Here is an 18,647-nt window from a genome sequence, read left to right on the forward strand (position 1 = left end):
ATATTAACCTCAGCTAACATGATAATGCATGACGGCAGAGCAGAGCAGTGAGAAATACCCACAGTAATGCCAGATACACTGGAGAAATGATTTACTGTGCTTTAATCAATGCTAATGTTGTAACTCGACTCCATTTGCCTGAATCCAGCTCAAATTCTGCTACTCTAAATTCTTTATTTTCAACACTTCCCTAGATACACCGATAACAGTTTGCGTTTTCCCCGACTAATGGAGAGCTTACAGTAACACAGAGAAAGAGAACGTTTTTTTAGAGAGAGTTGTTTGGTGTTTGGAGAGATTTAGTTTCCTCTTTCTGGATTTCACAGAACAGTAGTACTGAGAGTGCCATTCACGCAAGCGTTTAACATGATAAAATTTGGGACAAAGAAATGCTTCGAATAGATTCATTATCACGCAACAGCCCTAAAATAATCCTTAATGATCACTGGGAGCGCAGAGATTTAGTTCACTCTGTCAAGGCGGAAAAAAGGAGGAGAGAGATCTCCTCATCACATTTCAGTTCTGATGAAACATTGATGAGGTGATTGCATGCGCTGTCTGGGTCGGTGGGAATCCCCATGAGTGTGTTATTGATGAGATTTCACTCTCAGCATTTCTGGGCCCGGCATCCAATCGGATTAGAGCAGCTCTGTTTATTACCGACTAGATAATCACAGATAATCACAGACTTTAAGTACACAACTGATATCAATGCCAGCTGTATGGATCACTCGGGGACAAAGATTAAAAAAAGGCAATTTATTTCTTTAAATTAATGTTACCAAGCATACTTCATTACTGCATTTTTAGCAACTTTATTTGAAAATAAATGTTTTTGAAAAGCAAATGAAAATGTTTACTCCAGTAGATTTCTCCTTTGTGTGGGTGCAAATGTGTTATGTAGAATTGATTCGCAATTCAGCAAGGATGGATTAAATTGACCAAAAGAGTCAGTAACAACATTTATAACATTAGAAAAGATTTCTATTTCAATAAATACTTTTTGTTATTTTGAACTTTCTATTCATCAAAGCATCCTGATAAAATCTATCACTGTTTCCACAAAAATATTATGCTGAACTGGTTTTGAGCATTTTAAAATATATCCATAGAAAACAGGGTGACACTTTAGTTCTGGGTCCAATTATCACTATTAACTAACTATTAACTGCAGCTTTTGCCTCAATAAACTCATAATTACTGCTTATTAATAGTTAGCAAGGTAGTTGTTAAGTTTAGGTATTGGGTGGATTAAGGGATGTAGAATATGATCATCCAGAGGCATTAATATGTGCTTTATAAGTACTAATAAACAGCCAATATCCTAGTAGTATGTGATAATAAGCACTGAGTTTATATTGAGAATTGGACCCTAAACTAAAGTGTTACCAAAACAATTATTTAAATAGTAAAAATATTTCACAATACTATACTTTATCATCTATAAAGCCACGGCCGAATTACCTACAGTTTTCTTTCTACCTACTGTAGGTCGTGTGGTAATTTAACTGCCGCCTGAATCCACGTCTCTGAGTTTACAAGAAGAGATCAATAAAAAAATTCACAGTTTAAATCCTTTTTGACCACCGCCGAGCACCGTACGGTTGCACTTCACTGTAATTTAGATGCATTTTAAAAATGTAGCCTAAACTTTTATTACTGAAATGCTGGAAAGGATTTACAAGAACGATATTTCATCAGCGCTCAAAGGAGAAAGAGAAGAAAAGCACGTAAACATTTGAAATGGGCTGTTATACCAGCAATTATATACACTAAAAATTTAAATAAGAGGCTGTCTCAAATTATTTTCGTATTTTTAAAATGACATCCATCATTCTGAGATAAAAGTCAGAAAACCATTTTAACAATAGCGCATCTATCTTCCTATTTTTAAACAGGAGATTTAAATAATCCCATGATAAATAAGATATCATTTTCCTATTATGAAATTAAATATGACTTTATTATTATTATTCCATTTAATACATTTTATTTACAGAGGACAATCATGCGACTGACCACGTGAGCAGAGAGTTTCTGGGTTCATAGAATCACAAAACTCGGGAATGCTTGAGTTTTATCACTGAGGTGCCATGCAAATGTATTTTTATAGACATCTATGTGAGACTCACTTACCATCCGTATAGGGCTTATTAAGCACGTTCATACAAGTGTAAAGATGAGGCTAAACGTGTCTTACCTTTGACCGTGATCTGAGCTGTGGTGTCGATCATGCCCAGGGAGGATATAGCCACACAGGTGTAGTTCGCCGACTGCCGGATGTTGGTGAGCTCCAGCACATTTCGGCCAATGGGCATCTCCTCCTCTTTGGTTAGCTCCTGTTCACCCCTCATCCACTTCACATAGGGCATGGGAGCGCCCACCGCCACGCAGGTGAGGTTAACACTGCCGCCCGGCATCACTTCGTGATTGGTGGGCGGGATTGAGAAACGTGGCGGTACTCGCCGTACTGTTGGAGGAGCGCAGATGATGTTATAAGCAGAACGCAGATGCAGGAAGGCATGGCTCTGGACATACACCAGTGACCTTTAGGATATATAGAGTCTTTATTTGAAAATGTGAGAGATATGTATGAATTAGCTCTCTGACTGATTAGTCTGAATGGACAAAAGCCAAACTAAATCACGGGAATATTCGAAACATTCATCAGATAAGAGTCTGTTTTTGACAGTAAATGCATCACAAGGATTTTTTTGTCTCGAGTTTCCTTACTGTCTCATCGAATTTGAGTACTGGCAAGCTATTTACTGTTAAATCACTAAATTAACTCAATGCAATATCTCTCTTTGCATCGCAAATACACAGTAAAAATGCAGACAAAGAGAAACCTCAACCACAACTGGTCACAAAATCATTTCTAAAGGCCAGTCTCGGTGAGGTGTGCAATGCTTTTTTTCTACATTGCAGGTCCCTGTCACACTATCTTGGACTGACAGACACTCAGGAGCTCAAAGAGACGCAGACAGGCGAATGTCACGTCTCAGATTTGAACTTTAGACTTTCTCATCAATGTGGCTGATAGCTTAGCAGCGCAGCGCACATTTCCTTTATCGTTTCATAGATATAAAATGGGAAACAGACTCAAAAAAGTCAAATTTCACTGAATTTTCTACAAAATTCAGTAATTTATAAAGTTCTACATCTTCAATACCCCTTGCATGTTTAATTATTAAATATTAAAGCTAATTTGATGATGCTGTCAGTCATCAATCAGACTATCAGAACATATTTAACTCAGTTTTCCAAAATTCTGCATATCTTCCCCCCAAATCATAAAAGAAAATTATATTTATTGCCGACAAATCTTTTTTTTAAGATGTCCATTTTGACATGACGAAGCTCAGAAGTAATACTGTAAACTTTTTTTTTTTTTGCATAGAAATGCATCTCACTTGGATCAAGAACAGCATAATTTGACAGCAGAAGATTGTGACCCTTTACACACATTTAGTTGGTGTGCAGCCAAAGCCAAACCACCCTGTCCAGTGAAGACACAGCAAACGCTCTGTGTATCTGCAGAGCTCCCATAAAAGAGCAGCATTTTCTGTAGACTTCATGGAAGAAGCCGTCTGAGAGAGACCATGGAGAGATTGCTAATAAACCAATCTTTTATAATGTCTCTCAGTATATAAAGTGGAATTGTTTGCAGATGGCAGCTGAGTTTAACAGGGAGCTCTGCGGCCAGACATCTGCTTATATTTCACGGATAAACAAGTCTCACTTCTGAGAGACTCCAACTCACTTCCAAATCTGAACATTACCTGTTCATTTCCTTGTCGTTACCTTCACATTTCCAGACATAGGAAATTATTGCGGATAACTGAGGAAAGTGTGCGGCTAGAGAATAACAAATGCTCAGTATTTATTTGACTTGAATGCAATTTCTGGAAACTAGCTACCACCCAAACTCCAACAATAAACTCAAGATGTCTCTTTTTCACACACACACATTTTAAATGGTTTATAAGGGTAGTGTCCATTTTCGGGATTATCAGGTGAGATTTAACTGTGTGCATCTAGAGCGTCTTCTTGAACATGTGTTATACAAGAAAATTAGTATCTCCACAAGAAAAAACTGCAAACTCACACTACCCATAACACCAAACCAGGTGCGATGTGACAAATCTGTCCTTGCTGAAAGTAAAATAAGAAATAAAGCAATCAAATGTGTAGAGTAGGACTTTAAACCTGTGAGATTCCACTGTACACAAACAAAAATGAAATCTAACGGACAAACATCTTGCATGATTGTGACTAGTTAAGACAAAAACAAAAAAGCATTTGGTTATGACTCTTTGTTTCTTTTCTATGTGTGTGTGTAATTTGAACATATTGCTGTGGTTCAGGTACAGTAAATCAATGTTTATTGCAAAATGTATTGACTCAAGTCAGGTAAACACTGAGCAAATTGTGCTTATGGGGTCTGCTCTGTACTGGACATGGCCAGGGGTGGCCGTAATAATCGTCATCTTTGAGAGATGAGCGCAGAGATTGGACTTTTGAGATTGAGTTAGGTTTGTTAGTTTGGCAGGAATGCCTGCAGGTGTAATAGTGTAAGAGAGACATCACATTAATCCACGTTAGTCACTGTACATAGAGAGGATGATGTTACCCATGGACATGAGGGATGGTCACGACATGATGGCAAGAGTTTCTCTCAGTTAGAGTTTGTTAAGAAAGTTTGAGACGTCTTTGCTGGCTAGTAAAACAGACCGGCGCGAGCGATGCCAGTGGCCGCGGTGAGGTTAGAGAATGGGCGGACCTGACATTAGTGACTGATCTCGTGAGAAGTATTGCTGGGAGTGATAACAGAGCAATGAAAGCTTGCAGTTAGACATGCAGACATGCATGCAATTAGAAGAGAGAGAGAGAGAAATAGCATTGTTTTAATGGGGAGGTGATTGCAGGAGAGGGAGGTAACTGGGCTTTATTCAATGCACAAGCAATTTCACAGGTGCGCGCACACACACACACACACACACACACACACACACACACACACACACACACACACACACACACACACACACACACACACACACACACACACACACACACACACACACACACACACACACACACACACACACACACACACACACACACACACACACACACACACACACATACCAATCCAAAACACATCAATGGCCATGCAAGCATGAAGCAAAGAGCACAAATCAGCGATAGTCAACAGAGCATGCATGTGTGACCTATAGAATAAAACACCAATACAAAAAAAAATCCAAACGAATACATCAAAGAATGAACAAAATAGTGCAAAGAGTCCAATTTTAGCTGTGTCTGATCAATAGAGGGGAAAAAACAAAACAACATGATTGGATAACTCTCTGTAACAAGCTGTGATCAGAGAGGGATTCCACAACAGGCAAACTCCTGATCCTGACAATGTTTCCGCTGTCAGGGATAGACATCACTACATTTCAACCGTTTTCTGGACTGTCAACTTGTTGCAAATCTTCTGGTCTGAGGGGGATTAGGAGAATCACTCTCCAATCAGCTTCAAAGCTGTGCTTTACAGACTCAATCAACTCAAAATAAAAGTTCTATACAAATACTGGAGAATGAACAAGACGAGAAAAAAAACAAAAAAACAACAACAATGTGAAGGGTCCAAAATGAAAATTCACTGAATGTGAATTGAGAGTCATTTCTGTTCAACCACCATGGCTGGCTTTATACTACAACATATACTAATATAAGACATAAGACATACAATACAAAAAAAACACACAAATAAACTATATATCTCCAACATATGGCATCTTCTGCTGTCTCATGTATATATAGACAGAAAGGCCAATGTAATTAACAAGAGAGTTTAAAACTAAGACTACGGGGATTATTTATGTTGGCATGTCTTATTTGTGCTCTGCAGGTGCCAACGAGAGAGAGACTGCGCTGGAGATATCTCACCCAAGGCCACATAAAGTGAAGAATGCGTTAAGACCTGTAGAGATCATTATCATAGAGATCGGAGTGACCTAGAAACGGCTGCCAGAAACCTGGGACACGTTAACCCAAACCAGAACCTCCTTATCAAGAACAATTGGTGGTTATATGGTTATTTGATGTCAGGCTCTTCAAATGAGTGTTCTGGTTTCTGGACTTTTGTAGCACAGTACCTAGATGGTTCCCTGAGAAGGGGAACGAGACACTGCGTCCTATTAAAGGACACTATGAGGACACAATGCGAGTTCCCATTCAAAAGGGAAGCTAATTTGTCAATGTCATTCAATGTTCTTGTCTAAATGAAACAGCTTGTTTCTGTGATAATGTACAGAATGCCCCTGGTTCAACCACTTCGGGTTTTTGGAAGGATAATGACTCTCTTTTAAACAAACAACTCTGAGAGGAAAATCTCTTTTGCATTCTGCATTCTTACTTGCTGACTGTTTGTATTGTTCTCCACATCGGAAGTCCTCACCAAATGGCTGATTCCAAAACAAACAATGAAAGCTGCTTTAGCCAGCTTAAATACTCGAGAGCTCAAAAGGCTTTCTGGCAGTTCGCTGGCGTAACAGAACAGGCCCTCTGAAGGAGGAGCAGAGGGATTGCTGCCATCTTTGAAATTTGAACTGGTTTATAAACAGGTCTGATCCGCTAAGCTAAGGGTGAATTCCTCTGATTGTTCTTTGACCTCTGAGTTCAAGCTTTGAGCAACAGCAAATCACCCTGTTCATTTAGAAAGAATGACGCTGCTATCCCCTGTTTTCTACGCTGCACAAAACGCCTACATTTCATGCGCGTGCACAGAAGAAAAACTTCTGTAAACAAGTACATAAAAATACTTAATACGAGCCAAATAACTAGAAGAAATCCACAAGACTCCAAGGGTGTTTTCACACTTCAACTGTTCCCGTCTTTTGCGATGCAACGCAAAGTCTCATTCTGTGCATGTTAAGTTTTAGTAGTTTAAATCAAAGCAACAAAAACACGAAATGTAAATGAAGTTCACAACGTAATTTCGGGAGGAGTGAATCCATCTAATCTTTCAATTAACATCAGTTGTTCTGGCATCCCTACACCTCCCCAACTCACTGTAAAAAATGTCTAACCTCCCCAACTCAAAATTTTCTAGTGACTGGTCACATCTAAATTTTTCAATTGGCCCAAGTGAAATTCTGCAAATTTAATTTTATCAATTTGTAGAATTTCACTTGGGCCAATTGAAAAATTTAGATGTGACAGTCACTAGAAATGTTTTAGTTGGTTAGATATTTTACACCAACATAATTTAGGCATCTCGCTATACTTACTCATCATCCAAGCATTAGTAGTCCCACTGGGGGGTTATATGCTCGAGTTGAAGCTGCTTCCTCAGCAAGCCAAATACGCTTAACCTTATTAGCTTAAAGATTACATGGGCAAAGGATGTGAAAGAGTCATTACTTTGCAATAGTGATAAACTGCTGCCACTAGTAACCAGTATTGCTGTTAAAAGCCAAAAAATACGACGCAAATCAACTCAGGAGTGCACCAAAAAAAATCTGACTTAATTTAAAAAACAGCCAGATGGATATTTTGTATGGACCTTAGCATAATTTGCAATTGGCATGCATGTAATTTGGCAGAAAACAAAAGCATGGCTGAAAAACGAAACAATTGAAGATTGGTTTGGATCCAAAAAAGACAATGCATCGATCCCAGGTTCAGACCGAGCAATTGAAGTGTGAAAACAGCCTAAAAGATCCCTGAAGTTGCTCTAGGGCTTTTTTTACAAATGTCTGAAAACAACAAAACATCCACAGTTCTGACACATGCAACATAAAGAAGAAGAGCAGGCTGAAATGTGAGGCAGCCAGCAGCATGCATGGGTTTGCAAGGGAGAGGACAGTGTCAGAGATTCAGAGCTCCAGAGAGACTGGCACACGACGGGACAGGAGCTGCCAGCAGGGGGACACACGCCTCCCATCCGCCGACCCTCTGCGTAGGAGGAGAGATAGTGAAAAGAACGCACCTTCCCGCTGGTCTGAGAGTGAGGAGTGGATTGATTTTGGATGGCAGGGTGCGATGAAGATGGAGGAAGGGAAACAAAAGAGAAGAGAGCAGGAGGAAGACAAGGAGAAACAGAGAGAGTAAAACAGGCAAATATTCCGCTTATCCATAAAAGAGAGATGAGAACATGGAGACGATAACAGCACCAAAACACACTCGTGCATCCATTCATTTCTAGATTTCTTGTATTATAAATCAAGGTGTATTTTTTTACACAGATTATGCATAACATACAGGTCAGATTTGAATGTCGATGCATTGCAAGCGTATACTTAACATGCGTTCTTGCATTACTGTGGTGGTAACTAAGTTTAGTGACAAATACAAGTACCATAGACTAACTCAAACCCTACAGGAAACATTTAGCATTTTTGGTCCCACTTTATATTAAGTGGCTTTAAGTACTGTACTTACATTGAAATTAATAATTTGATACAATGGACTTATTGTGTACATACATGTTTTTACATTGTCTACTTATATTTTGAATTACATTTGTAATTCTTATACCTTAACCCATCCTTAAACTGACCCATACCACCACACCTGTCCCGTATCACACCTCAATAGCAGCAAAAGTGTTTTACAATACAACCTGAACACAATAAGTACATTGTACTTATTTATCTATGTAAGTACATAGTACTTAAAACCACTTAATATAAAGTGGGACCGCATTTTTAGATAAAAAAACAACAATATTATGTTATGAATTGTTTTGTGTGCACACAAAATTAATCAAGTAACATATATTATCTGCAATCTCTTTCAACCGCATTTTTTTCTTACTCTTGGTTTTCATCACAATTATCAAAAAAATCTTAGATAAAGACATATTTACTTGAGAAGCAAAATGACTGAAGTCTTGCTCTCTGAAAAATTTACTGTATATACATTTAAGTGAGTTTAAATGCTCAAAAAAGAACACATTTCTGCCAGTGAATTGAATTTCCCTTTGAATTGAGTTTGTATCCGGTATAGTGTGCCATAGTGGACAATAATCAATGCCGCTTTACGACGTCCTGACAGAAACACTAGCATGTTTAATGGTCTTTGGTCCTCCACACAGTGACTATCGTAGCACTCAAAATAAGTATGTTGTCTAAAAACCCAGTATAATTTTAATCAAAATTTTTTTTTTTTTTTTTTTTTTTTGTCATTTTGCTTCTCAAGTAAAAGTATCTAGATTTAAGAATGCTTAAATATTTGCCCTGGGAAACAAGACAAAAATACTGAGTAAGAAAATTATTTTTTTGCATTGTTCTGCCTTAACCTCCCAAATTTACAAAGGCACAAACACACACACGCAAATAAACAAACAAACACAGAAGAAGCATGATGCAGGACCCTCAACAGTGCTTGAGTGTCTCAGTGTGATAAGGCACATGGGAATGAGAGTGAATACACACACATCTTTCACATGAAAGGATAAGCAATTATGGAATGATCACTCTCATATACAGTGATAAAGGTGTAAACACCTACTCGCTGCAGTTGAAACCACAGAGAAAAGACAGAGAGAAATAAGAGTAAAAGAGAGACGGGGAGGAAGCGCACTAAACAAACACACACAGGCCCACACACAGCGTTCAGAAGAGATCTGTTATGCAAGTGTGTGTCAGTGAAGTTTACACACCTGTAGAGAGACTCTAGATTAGACTATAGACAAGAACAAAACCACATCACAACATACTGTACAGAAAAAATATCCTCATTAGTAGAGCTGGGTGATATATTGAATATTTACAATATATGCAATATTATTTTGTTGGCAATATGAAATTGGCCTTGCTTGATTATCCAGACACATTTGAGGTTTAAATGAGAGATTCTAGTAAAATATCTTTCAAGAAATTTTAATAGGATTACTCATATAATCTTAGTCTCAAAAACATTTATAGAGTTGGAAAGTGAATCAGTTCTTTCAAATTGTTCATTTCAATGAATTCAATGATTCAGCGATTCAATGATTCATTAGATCAAAATGTTAATTGAAGTGCCTGTGTGGCAATGTATATGCTTTAATTTTATTTAGTAAAAATATATACCTAGGCAAATACTGTGCATTACTATTTATAATAAATAAAAAAAATACATGAATAAAACTGATTAAATATTCTTCTAATTTATTTAGGGAAAACTCATGTGAATTTTTTTTTTTTTTACTTCAACATTTTTACTGTACTTTACTTCTTGTTTTAAGCATTTAAATGAAAAAAACAAACAAACATAATTAAGCAAATACTTAAATTTTGAGATGTAAGCCATAAGGATAAAATATTGCATATATTTTTTATGGTCTATATCATCCAGCCCTACTCATTAATTATAGAATAACAATGCAGGATAAACACATATACACACAGTTAACTACGTATGAAGACATCAATAATAAATCCTTGAATAGAAAAGCAATAAATGTATGACACTACCATTGAAAAATTCATGGACTAACAAAATGAGAACATCTCTCTCTCTCTCCATAAAGCATCAGATACTCAAACATATATATTAAATGTCATTCATCAAATGGCACGTCCTGAGAGTGTGTGGTCTGTGTAAAGATCAAAGGGCTCCGGAGAGAATTCACATGATATGATCTTCACGATGCATCATTTATATGAGTTTCTCTCTGATTGGTCGAGGGCTTGAGGAAGAAGACCAGGAGAATTTATGGACCAAGATTTCTCATTTCCCCTGCTTTCATATCGAACACACACACGCACACACACACACACACACACACACACACACACACACACACACACACACACACACACACACACACACACACACACACACGCACACACACACACACACACACACACACACGCACACGCACACACGCACACACACACACGTCTGAATTTGAAGTGGCCTTTAACTTGCCAGGCAAAAGTGGGAGTTAAATAAAAGGTTTTTCTTTGAGACAAGGTTTTAGCGGTCTCTGAATCTGCTGTAATTGATCCCGACATTAATGAGGGAATTTCCACAATGGGATTCTCCAATCTGGCTTGCAAGTCTCAACATGGTCCTTTCTTTGATGCCCTGAAAACACTTACAACATTTCACAACCTTCATGACCAGCAACATCAAAGCGTTCTTTATCCAATTTAATATTCTTTACTATTTTAAAATATATTCTGCACTTGTCCCCGAAGTATAATAATTTAATATTAACTTCAGCCCCTCTCTGACTTTAATTAAATAGGCTGCATTCGCTATTGTACCTATAATAATATATAATAATAATAATAATATGTTATATTTTGTTATATGACTTTTCTGATGGAAGGCTGACCTCTTCACAACTAACACTTGTTGTGGTCTGCACAATTTAATGCACAGTTATCATATATATTCTGCAAGAATCAATTTAATACTCAACAAATGTTGCAAAGATCACTAATGGACAAAAATGATGCAAATATAATCATTGTAATGTCATAAAGAGTTTTCAGCTATCAACCATAATCATCTTGAATATACAGTAAAAGCTCTTATAAATAACATCAATATATATATATAAGGGAAAAATAAAATAAAAAATGTCAATGAATAGATTCAAGATTCAACTATCCACTGATTCAAAGATTTGTTTGCTCAAAATTGCCTTTCTGGCAATTTTACTATATAAACTTTTTAGTAACATATATATCAAGGCAAATACTGTTACCTTTGCATTAATATAGAGAATCAATGAAATAAAATAACTCATCGAGTGAAAAACTGTGTGAAAAACATTTCTTGATTATAAAAAATGGGAAACCAATGGAGAAGTTCTCCGCTGCAGAACCGTGTTTCTATTAAGACAAATGGGTGATTAAAGAGAAAAGTGAGTTTTCGAGCGGCAGGTCCGGTTCTGGCCGTGGTAAAGCCTGAAGGGAGAGCAGATCGAGATGAAACGGGACGGGGTTTTGGGTTTGGGTGAAGATCTTACCTCTGACGTAGAGGTTGGCCGGAGCGGAGTAGCGTGTTCCTGCGCTGTTCACCGCCACACACTCATACTTGCCCTGGTCCGACTCCTCGCTGTTCTCGATCTGCAGCGCCCCTGCAAACACAACATAAGCAATCACAAACCCGACACAAATGCTCTCTCACACACTCACAAACAATCGAAACTTCCATCGCTTTAAACAAGGGTGGCCTGAGGAGAAGAACATTTTTTTCTACACACTTCATTGACTAGCACTCGGCTGGCATATGACCTTTCTTGTCTCTCTGAATAGTGAAAGAGCAACATCTTTCACTCCATAATTCAATAAATCTACAGTAAACTGAGTTATTTATTCATTGTGGCAAGTAAAAAGACCTGCAGGCTACGCCAGCTAGAACCGTCACTGTACATAAACTCTGCTAGCCGAGACAAAGCCGTGCTTTTAGAGAATGGATCTATTAAGACATAATACAGCTGCTGCAATTACTGTCAATATCCTCAATGCATCCACACAGAAGAAGAAACTAAAACTAAAAGCTTTTCTGCCAACACTATCATGACAGACACAGTTCTCACACAGCCACTTACCTGGCTTCAGCATTCTGTTCATCTCAATAACACATACATTAACACAAACATTTCATTGACATTTTGTTCTGGCAAAATCAGGAAATAATGAGCTCATTAGGTGCTTTAGTATGGCGGTGCTGTTTGTTTGCGTGATGTGACATACATCATGCAATCTGTGGAGGATGGAAGCACACCGAGAAAACTAAAAATGTCGTCAGTGTATTTCAGAAGTAGTCCTGAAATGCATTATGGGATGGGTTTAAACGTGTGCATTAACAATAGAAACATAATCCAAAGACTGTGAGTGTATGAGACCTCATTACGATACTGAGCATTAACCTCGCTCCAAGAGTTCGATATAAAAACGAATGACTCTTTAAAACACTTTTAGCACACACACACACACACACACACGCACACGCACACGCACACACACACACACACACACACACACACACACACACACGCACACGCACACGCACACGCACACGCACACGCACACACACACACACACACACACACACACACACACACACACACACGATCTGTTCCAAACCCCACTGAGCCGCCTCGCTGTCTAAAGGCCCGTTCACACCAAAGACAATAACTATAATGATAATGATATAGTTTAAAATCATTTTACATGTAAAAGAATAGCAGAGTCTATACACATTCAACTATAACGTTAAAGGCACAGAGAAATTATATTGTTCGAATCACTTTCAGAATGTTTTTTTCCAGCTGATGAACCGAACGATAAAAAACATTGAGAGCCAATCAGAATACACCAGACTTTAAAGAGCTCAAACATTTAAAGTGGCAGCGTGCGCTCAGAATAAACAGCGATATTGTAGCTAATATAGTCATTGTTATAGTTATGTTTATAGTTATCCTTCTTGGTGTGAACGGCCTAATGTCTACTAGAAACTTAATCTATATAGACATAAAAAAAAAAAGAAAATATTAACAAAAACTTTATTAGTATATCATTATGCTATAATAAGACTGGCATTAATGCATTCTTGACTATAGCTCAAAAAATAAAGCATGGCGCTACCAACACCAGGTCATGGGTTTGATTGAACTGATAAAATGTATAGCTTGAATACAATATATATGTTGTTTTGGATAAAAGTGTCTGTCAAATGCATATATGTAAATGCCACCAACTACTACATTTCCTATAATTGTCTGTAGCAGCAGGAGAATAATAAAACACACGCATAAAGCATCAATGACACACTTAATGCATGTCCTTTGCTGTTCATTTTGTTTCTATTTTATGTTTTATTGGTCACACTTTAAATTAGTTTAAATTCTCACAATTAACCAGTGGCGTAGGTTTGATTTTGAAATTGGTGGGGACGGGGACATCAATATATAAATATATTTTAAGTTTTGATCGAAATTATTGCTAGGGATATATCAGTGTCACTGGATATTATAGGGCCCCGTCCCTAGCGTCCCTACTAAATTCTATACCCCTGCAATTAACTAACTATTAACTACGACTTTAGCCTCAATAAACTCATAATTACATCTTATTAATAGTTAGTAAGGTAGTTGTTAAATTTAGGTATTGGGTAGGATTATGGGATGTAGAATATGATCATGTAGAATAAGGCATTAATACGTGCTTTATAAGTACTGATAAACCTAGTAATATGCATGCTAATAAGCAACTAGTTAATAGTGAGAATTGGACCCTAAACTAAAGTGTTACTGTTTCTTCTTATATTTTTGATTTCCAAACTTGTAGTAACATCACAGGAGTGAGAAGTTTTGAATAATACTTTGCAATATGTGATGTTGCATTTGATCAAAATGAGGTATCTTTTAATTGATCAGTTTTCTGTTTGCAATAGCCGTCACATTATGCTAGTGGTACAGCTCAACAGCGTTTGGAACAGAGCTACTGTCTCTTTCTCTAGTCGTCAGGAGAGAAGGCTTTTCTATCACTTATTACATTTGAAACGCTAGTATCCGACTGATGTTGAAAGATGTCATTCTGCCCTCTCTCAGTCTAATCTCACTTTCTCGCCCTGACATTCCCTCTGAAGAGTTCGGCTCAGAGTCACAGTCAAATTTTGAATTTCTTTCTATCTTTCTTCTTCTTTTTTTTACATCAATTCTGTCATGTCAACGGGGAGCTTTTCTATCACTCAGTTTGGACATTCTGGACTCTCCTGCTAAAAGCCTGGAGATGAGAGGCACTTGGTTAATACAAACTGTCATAATGACATTAAGTTTTTCTGCTGCGGGGATTGAGATGTTGTCAAGGTATCTCACAATTTCTCAAACCGCACTGCTGAGTTATTGATCAGACAGACTGCCAGTCATCAGAACAGGCCTTTATCTCGGAATAAAGTTCAGTTCAGATGAAATTGACTTTAAAATAATGTCACAATACAAAATTCTGATTGTAGCTAAAACAGATTAATTTTTTTGTATGCAAAATGTAATATCTTCCACAGATTTGGTGGTGAAATATGACGAATATGTTGTTGACAGGTGAGATTCACCCATGAAGATGTTAACTGGATGCATCTTTGTAGAGAAAACAACTGCATGTTTTCTGGTGGTTTGGTATAGCTGTCTTTAAACACATTACAGTATATTCTTTTCAATTAGGCTGAATCAGACGTTATTAGTGAGACAGACGAGCAGAGGTTCATGCACAGAGACGAGGCCGGATTGAAGACGAGGAGGAGGAAGACAAAGAGAGAAAGACTCCAGAATGAGGACAGGGTGATGGAGGGGGGACACTTTGAGGTGAAAACGAAATCGAAAGATGGCGCATTTGGATATTTTCTGTTTTCAGCATTCTTACCTCTGATTGGTGTACCACCTGGTGAGGTAATATGAATGCAAATAAGATTAAAGAGAACGGTTAGTGTGAAAGAGAGAGAAAGAGCAAGAGCTAGAGAGAGAAGAGGAGAGAAAGATGAACAGGAGAATTTCTTATTTAAAAAGCGGCATGTACAATCTTCCCAGAAGATGTTTGACTCTTCTGTTCTCAGTGTGTGTTCAGTCACATTACGTAGTTTACATTTGCTGCTTTAGGCCAGAAACATACTCTATGCAAGCACACAAAAGAGCGCTGTACTGTTGAACACGCTCTTGAGTTACTCCTCCAGTACTCAAGGGAGTTACTGTGCTAAATATCTGTGCAATCAAAACACATGTTATTATTCAGCTGACTATACACATGGTGAAAGTTCAATTCGTTTAAACTAAACTGCACAGCAAAACATGACAGAAAACTGCACTCTAAAAAATGCTGGGTTGTTTCAATTTTGGGTCAAATATGGACAAACCCAGTTGGGTTAATTTTTTTAATTACACTTTTAACCCAACGTTTGGGTTTGTCCATATTTGACCCAAAATTGGGTTGAAACAACCCAGAATTTTTTAGAGTGTGTCTATAGAAGAAGAGTTTACACTAAAATATTGCAATATCGCCCCATATGAAGCTTGTAATTTGAAATGAATTGCATTTTGACATATTTTCAAGCACCATGTGTGAAATCAAGCTTGATTAGCTGAAAGGCTCTGAGTTCATGTACTTGTGTAGAGTATATATTGGCCTTTAAAGGACTGACGGCTGAGCCAGTAATAAATTCAACTCTCTTTGCACAAGGGTCTTCAGCTATTTTTACAGTGATGCACAATCTACCTCCAGCACAGCTTTGGCCTTTGGATCCGACAGCAGCTGTGCTAAATAAATACAGTTGTCTGATGCAACAGAAGAAAACCTTTTTTTTCTCTTTAAAGTGCAAAGTAAGAGTTCAATCTCATTGCATTGACCGACCCTTGAGTCTTATTATTTTGAGAAAGTGACTTTTTTAACTTTGAAAAAAGCATTGTCTGTTGACTATGATGCAGATTCTTGTCAATCGGGATCATAAGTCAACCACTCCACCATGTGAAAACAGTTCAGATTCGGGAGGGGGGTCAGAGACACGAGGAAGCCCCTGTAAACTGTGTGGATTGTGGTCCAAAGCCATCAGCAGTTTACAGAGAGCCTGGCGTACACTGGGACCCTCAGAAAGCTCCGGATGTCCTGAGGTCTGCAGTGTAGCGTGAGCATAATGAAGAATAGTAGGACTTTACTATATCTTCACTATGGCTAGAGGGAGAAAACTCAAGTATGTGTTAATGTTTCCCCTTAAAGAGCGGTTGGAAGTAAGAGTTCTCTATTCGCCGGCAGTCGAGAGACAGTCGCTATCAATCCTGGCAGTATTTAAGACTTTAAACAGCAGCTAAGCTGGACATCCATTATCTTACTGAGGAGAAATCAATAATCAGCCTGACACATCTCTGTTCATAAAGATCTGCACACCAATCATCATAAATCACCTCTGCCTGAGAGCTTAGTGTACAAATCGGTAACAAATGTCTAGGGGATTTTCATCTTTTCATCATCTGACAGGTAAAAATATTTCGACTGCTAATAAAAGTAATTGCAAAATATAAGAAGAAGCTAAATTTGAAGTCATCATGTGTGTCCATGGCACAAATGGTGCTGGAAATTAACAGCCGAAATTAATACTTACGGTTAGGGGTTGGCTTGAACAATGGACTATTTTGACAGACTGTGATATAGATTTTTTTTTCTTCATTATTTTAATTACTTTGGAATTAAATTACAGAAAACTACACTGAAAAATAAATAAATAACTGGTGTAGAAACAATGTTTAAAGTAATAGAAATGCTAATGCGTGGATTTTTATTTAGCTATAGGAGAAAATGGGGATGCAAACATTATATTTGTGTTGTTTTCGTTCACCACTAGAGAATTTTACCCAACTATGAACCCTGGAAATGTGAAAAGGGTCCATGTTTAACTAGACTAACATCTGAATGTCCTTCGGCTCACATGTGTAAGACGCTTGACTCCTGACATATAGTCTACCTGTGAGTGTTTACATTGAGAGTAGCAGGATTACAATCCTAAAACCCTTCTCTCTTTATCAGATTCTGCCACGGGTCTGCATTGTAAACAGATTGTTGATTGATGTCCAGTGAAGAATCACCTGCTTTGGCAGGGCTGGTGGTAATTACTCGTACACAAAGACGTGTTCCAGCGAGATTAAGTTTCCGTTTGAAGAGCTAGGTATTGAATTATGAGTGCTTTTCCTATTTGTTCCTAGCCGTTATGTAAAGGTCACGAACTGAAAAATTGTTTCATTAGCATTCGTTAATGGAAAAAGGCCTTCACACTAATGGCTGGAGAGCAAAGCTAATCTCAGGATCAAATAATGGACTGTATCCAAACAAATAAATTATGTGATTGTCTGGTAGCTGCGAGATGGATTGGCCGAATGGGAATAATGTGACAGATACGGAGCTGTTTGACGATTGACGCAGGAAATGATTGTTGACAGGGGTCGACGATTCTAATCAAAACAAATCACTGTGCTGTCATGTTAATCATGTTTGTGTGTCCTAACCGGAGGGTTATGTGAATAATAACTGTGAGTCTGTCTTCCTGTTTGTTTCCGTTTACTTTAAGACATGAAATGAAACCGGAGGCTCATTTCATCTGAAATGTCACTTGTCATACAGATGCACTGCCTTAGCAGCTATAAAGCACAATAGTAGGATTCCAGAAGTAAAAATCCCATTCATTCCCTCCACAGAGATTTAGCGAATGCAAACCTTTCCAGACAGACCTATGAGTTTTGAGGTTGTTAATTGTTTATTTGCCAAATCGCAGTGAAGAATTAGCCTGGCTCCGCCCTCCTACGTACTTCCGCTCAATTTTAATTTTCCTTCAGTACTACTTCTGGGATTGCGGTATATTCTTGGGTTTTCTCCGGTAATTTTTTTACTGGTCCAATCAGCGAACAGAGGAAGTGTCTGAGAACGATGACGTTGAGGTTGTGCGCTAGTTTGAGTCGCCATACGTCACGACCAAACGTTAGCGATTGGTTACGGCAGATCCAATAGTTTTAAACTTCAACAGAGTACCCGCCTTCAAGGAAGTTAACGCTTAAAGATGAAGTTAGCAAATGAAATGTACGAGAGTCTGGTAAATCCAGGCTAGTGAAGAAATTACACTACCTTGAATATTTTGCAATAAATGTCAAGCATTGG

At 37.9% G+C, this 18,647-nt stretch overlaps 1 protein-coding gene across 2 annotated transcripts in view; it reads right to left on the minus strand.

Annotated features, from left to right (window-relative positions):
* ptprfa (protein tyrosine phosphatase receptor type Fa) overlaps positions 1-18,647 on the minus strand; it is a 229,810-nt gene that overhangs the window by 89,347 nt on the left and 121,816 nt on the right. For both annotated transcript variants that reach the window (XM_079628592.1, XM_079628591.1), the window contains exons 6-7: positions 11,981-12,091; positions 2,201-2,470 (exon numbers count right to left, since the gene is read on the minus strand). In XM_079628592.1, the coding sequence (XP_079484718.1) occupies positions 2,201-2,470; positions 11,981-12,091 (381 nt within the window). The remainder of the gene's footprint in view (positions 1-2,200; positions 2,471-11,980; positions 12,092-18,647) is intronic.

The sequence above is a fragment of the Phoxinus phoxinus genome (assembly GCF_949152265.1).
Source record: "Phoxinus phoxinus genome assembly, chromosome: 11".
In the NCBI taxonomy this organism is placed as follows: domain Eukaryota; kingdom Metazoa; phylum Chordata; class Actinopteri; order Cypriniformes; family Leuciscidae; genus Phoxinus; species Phoxinus phoxinus.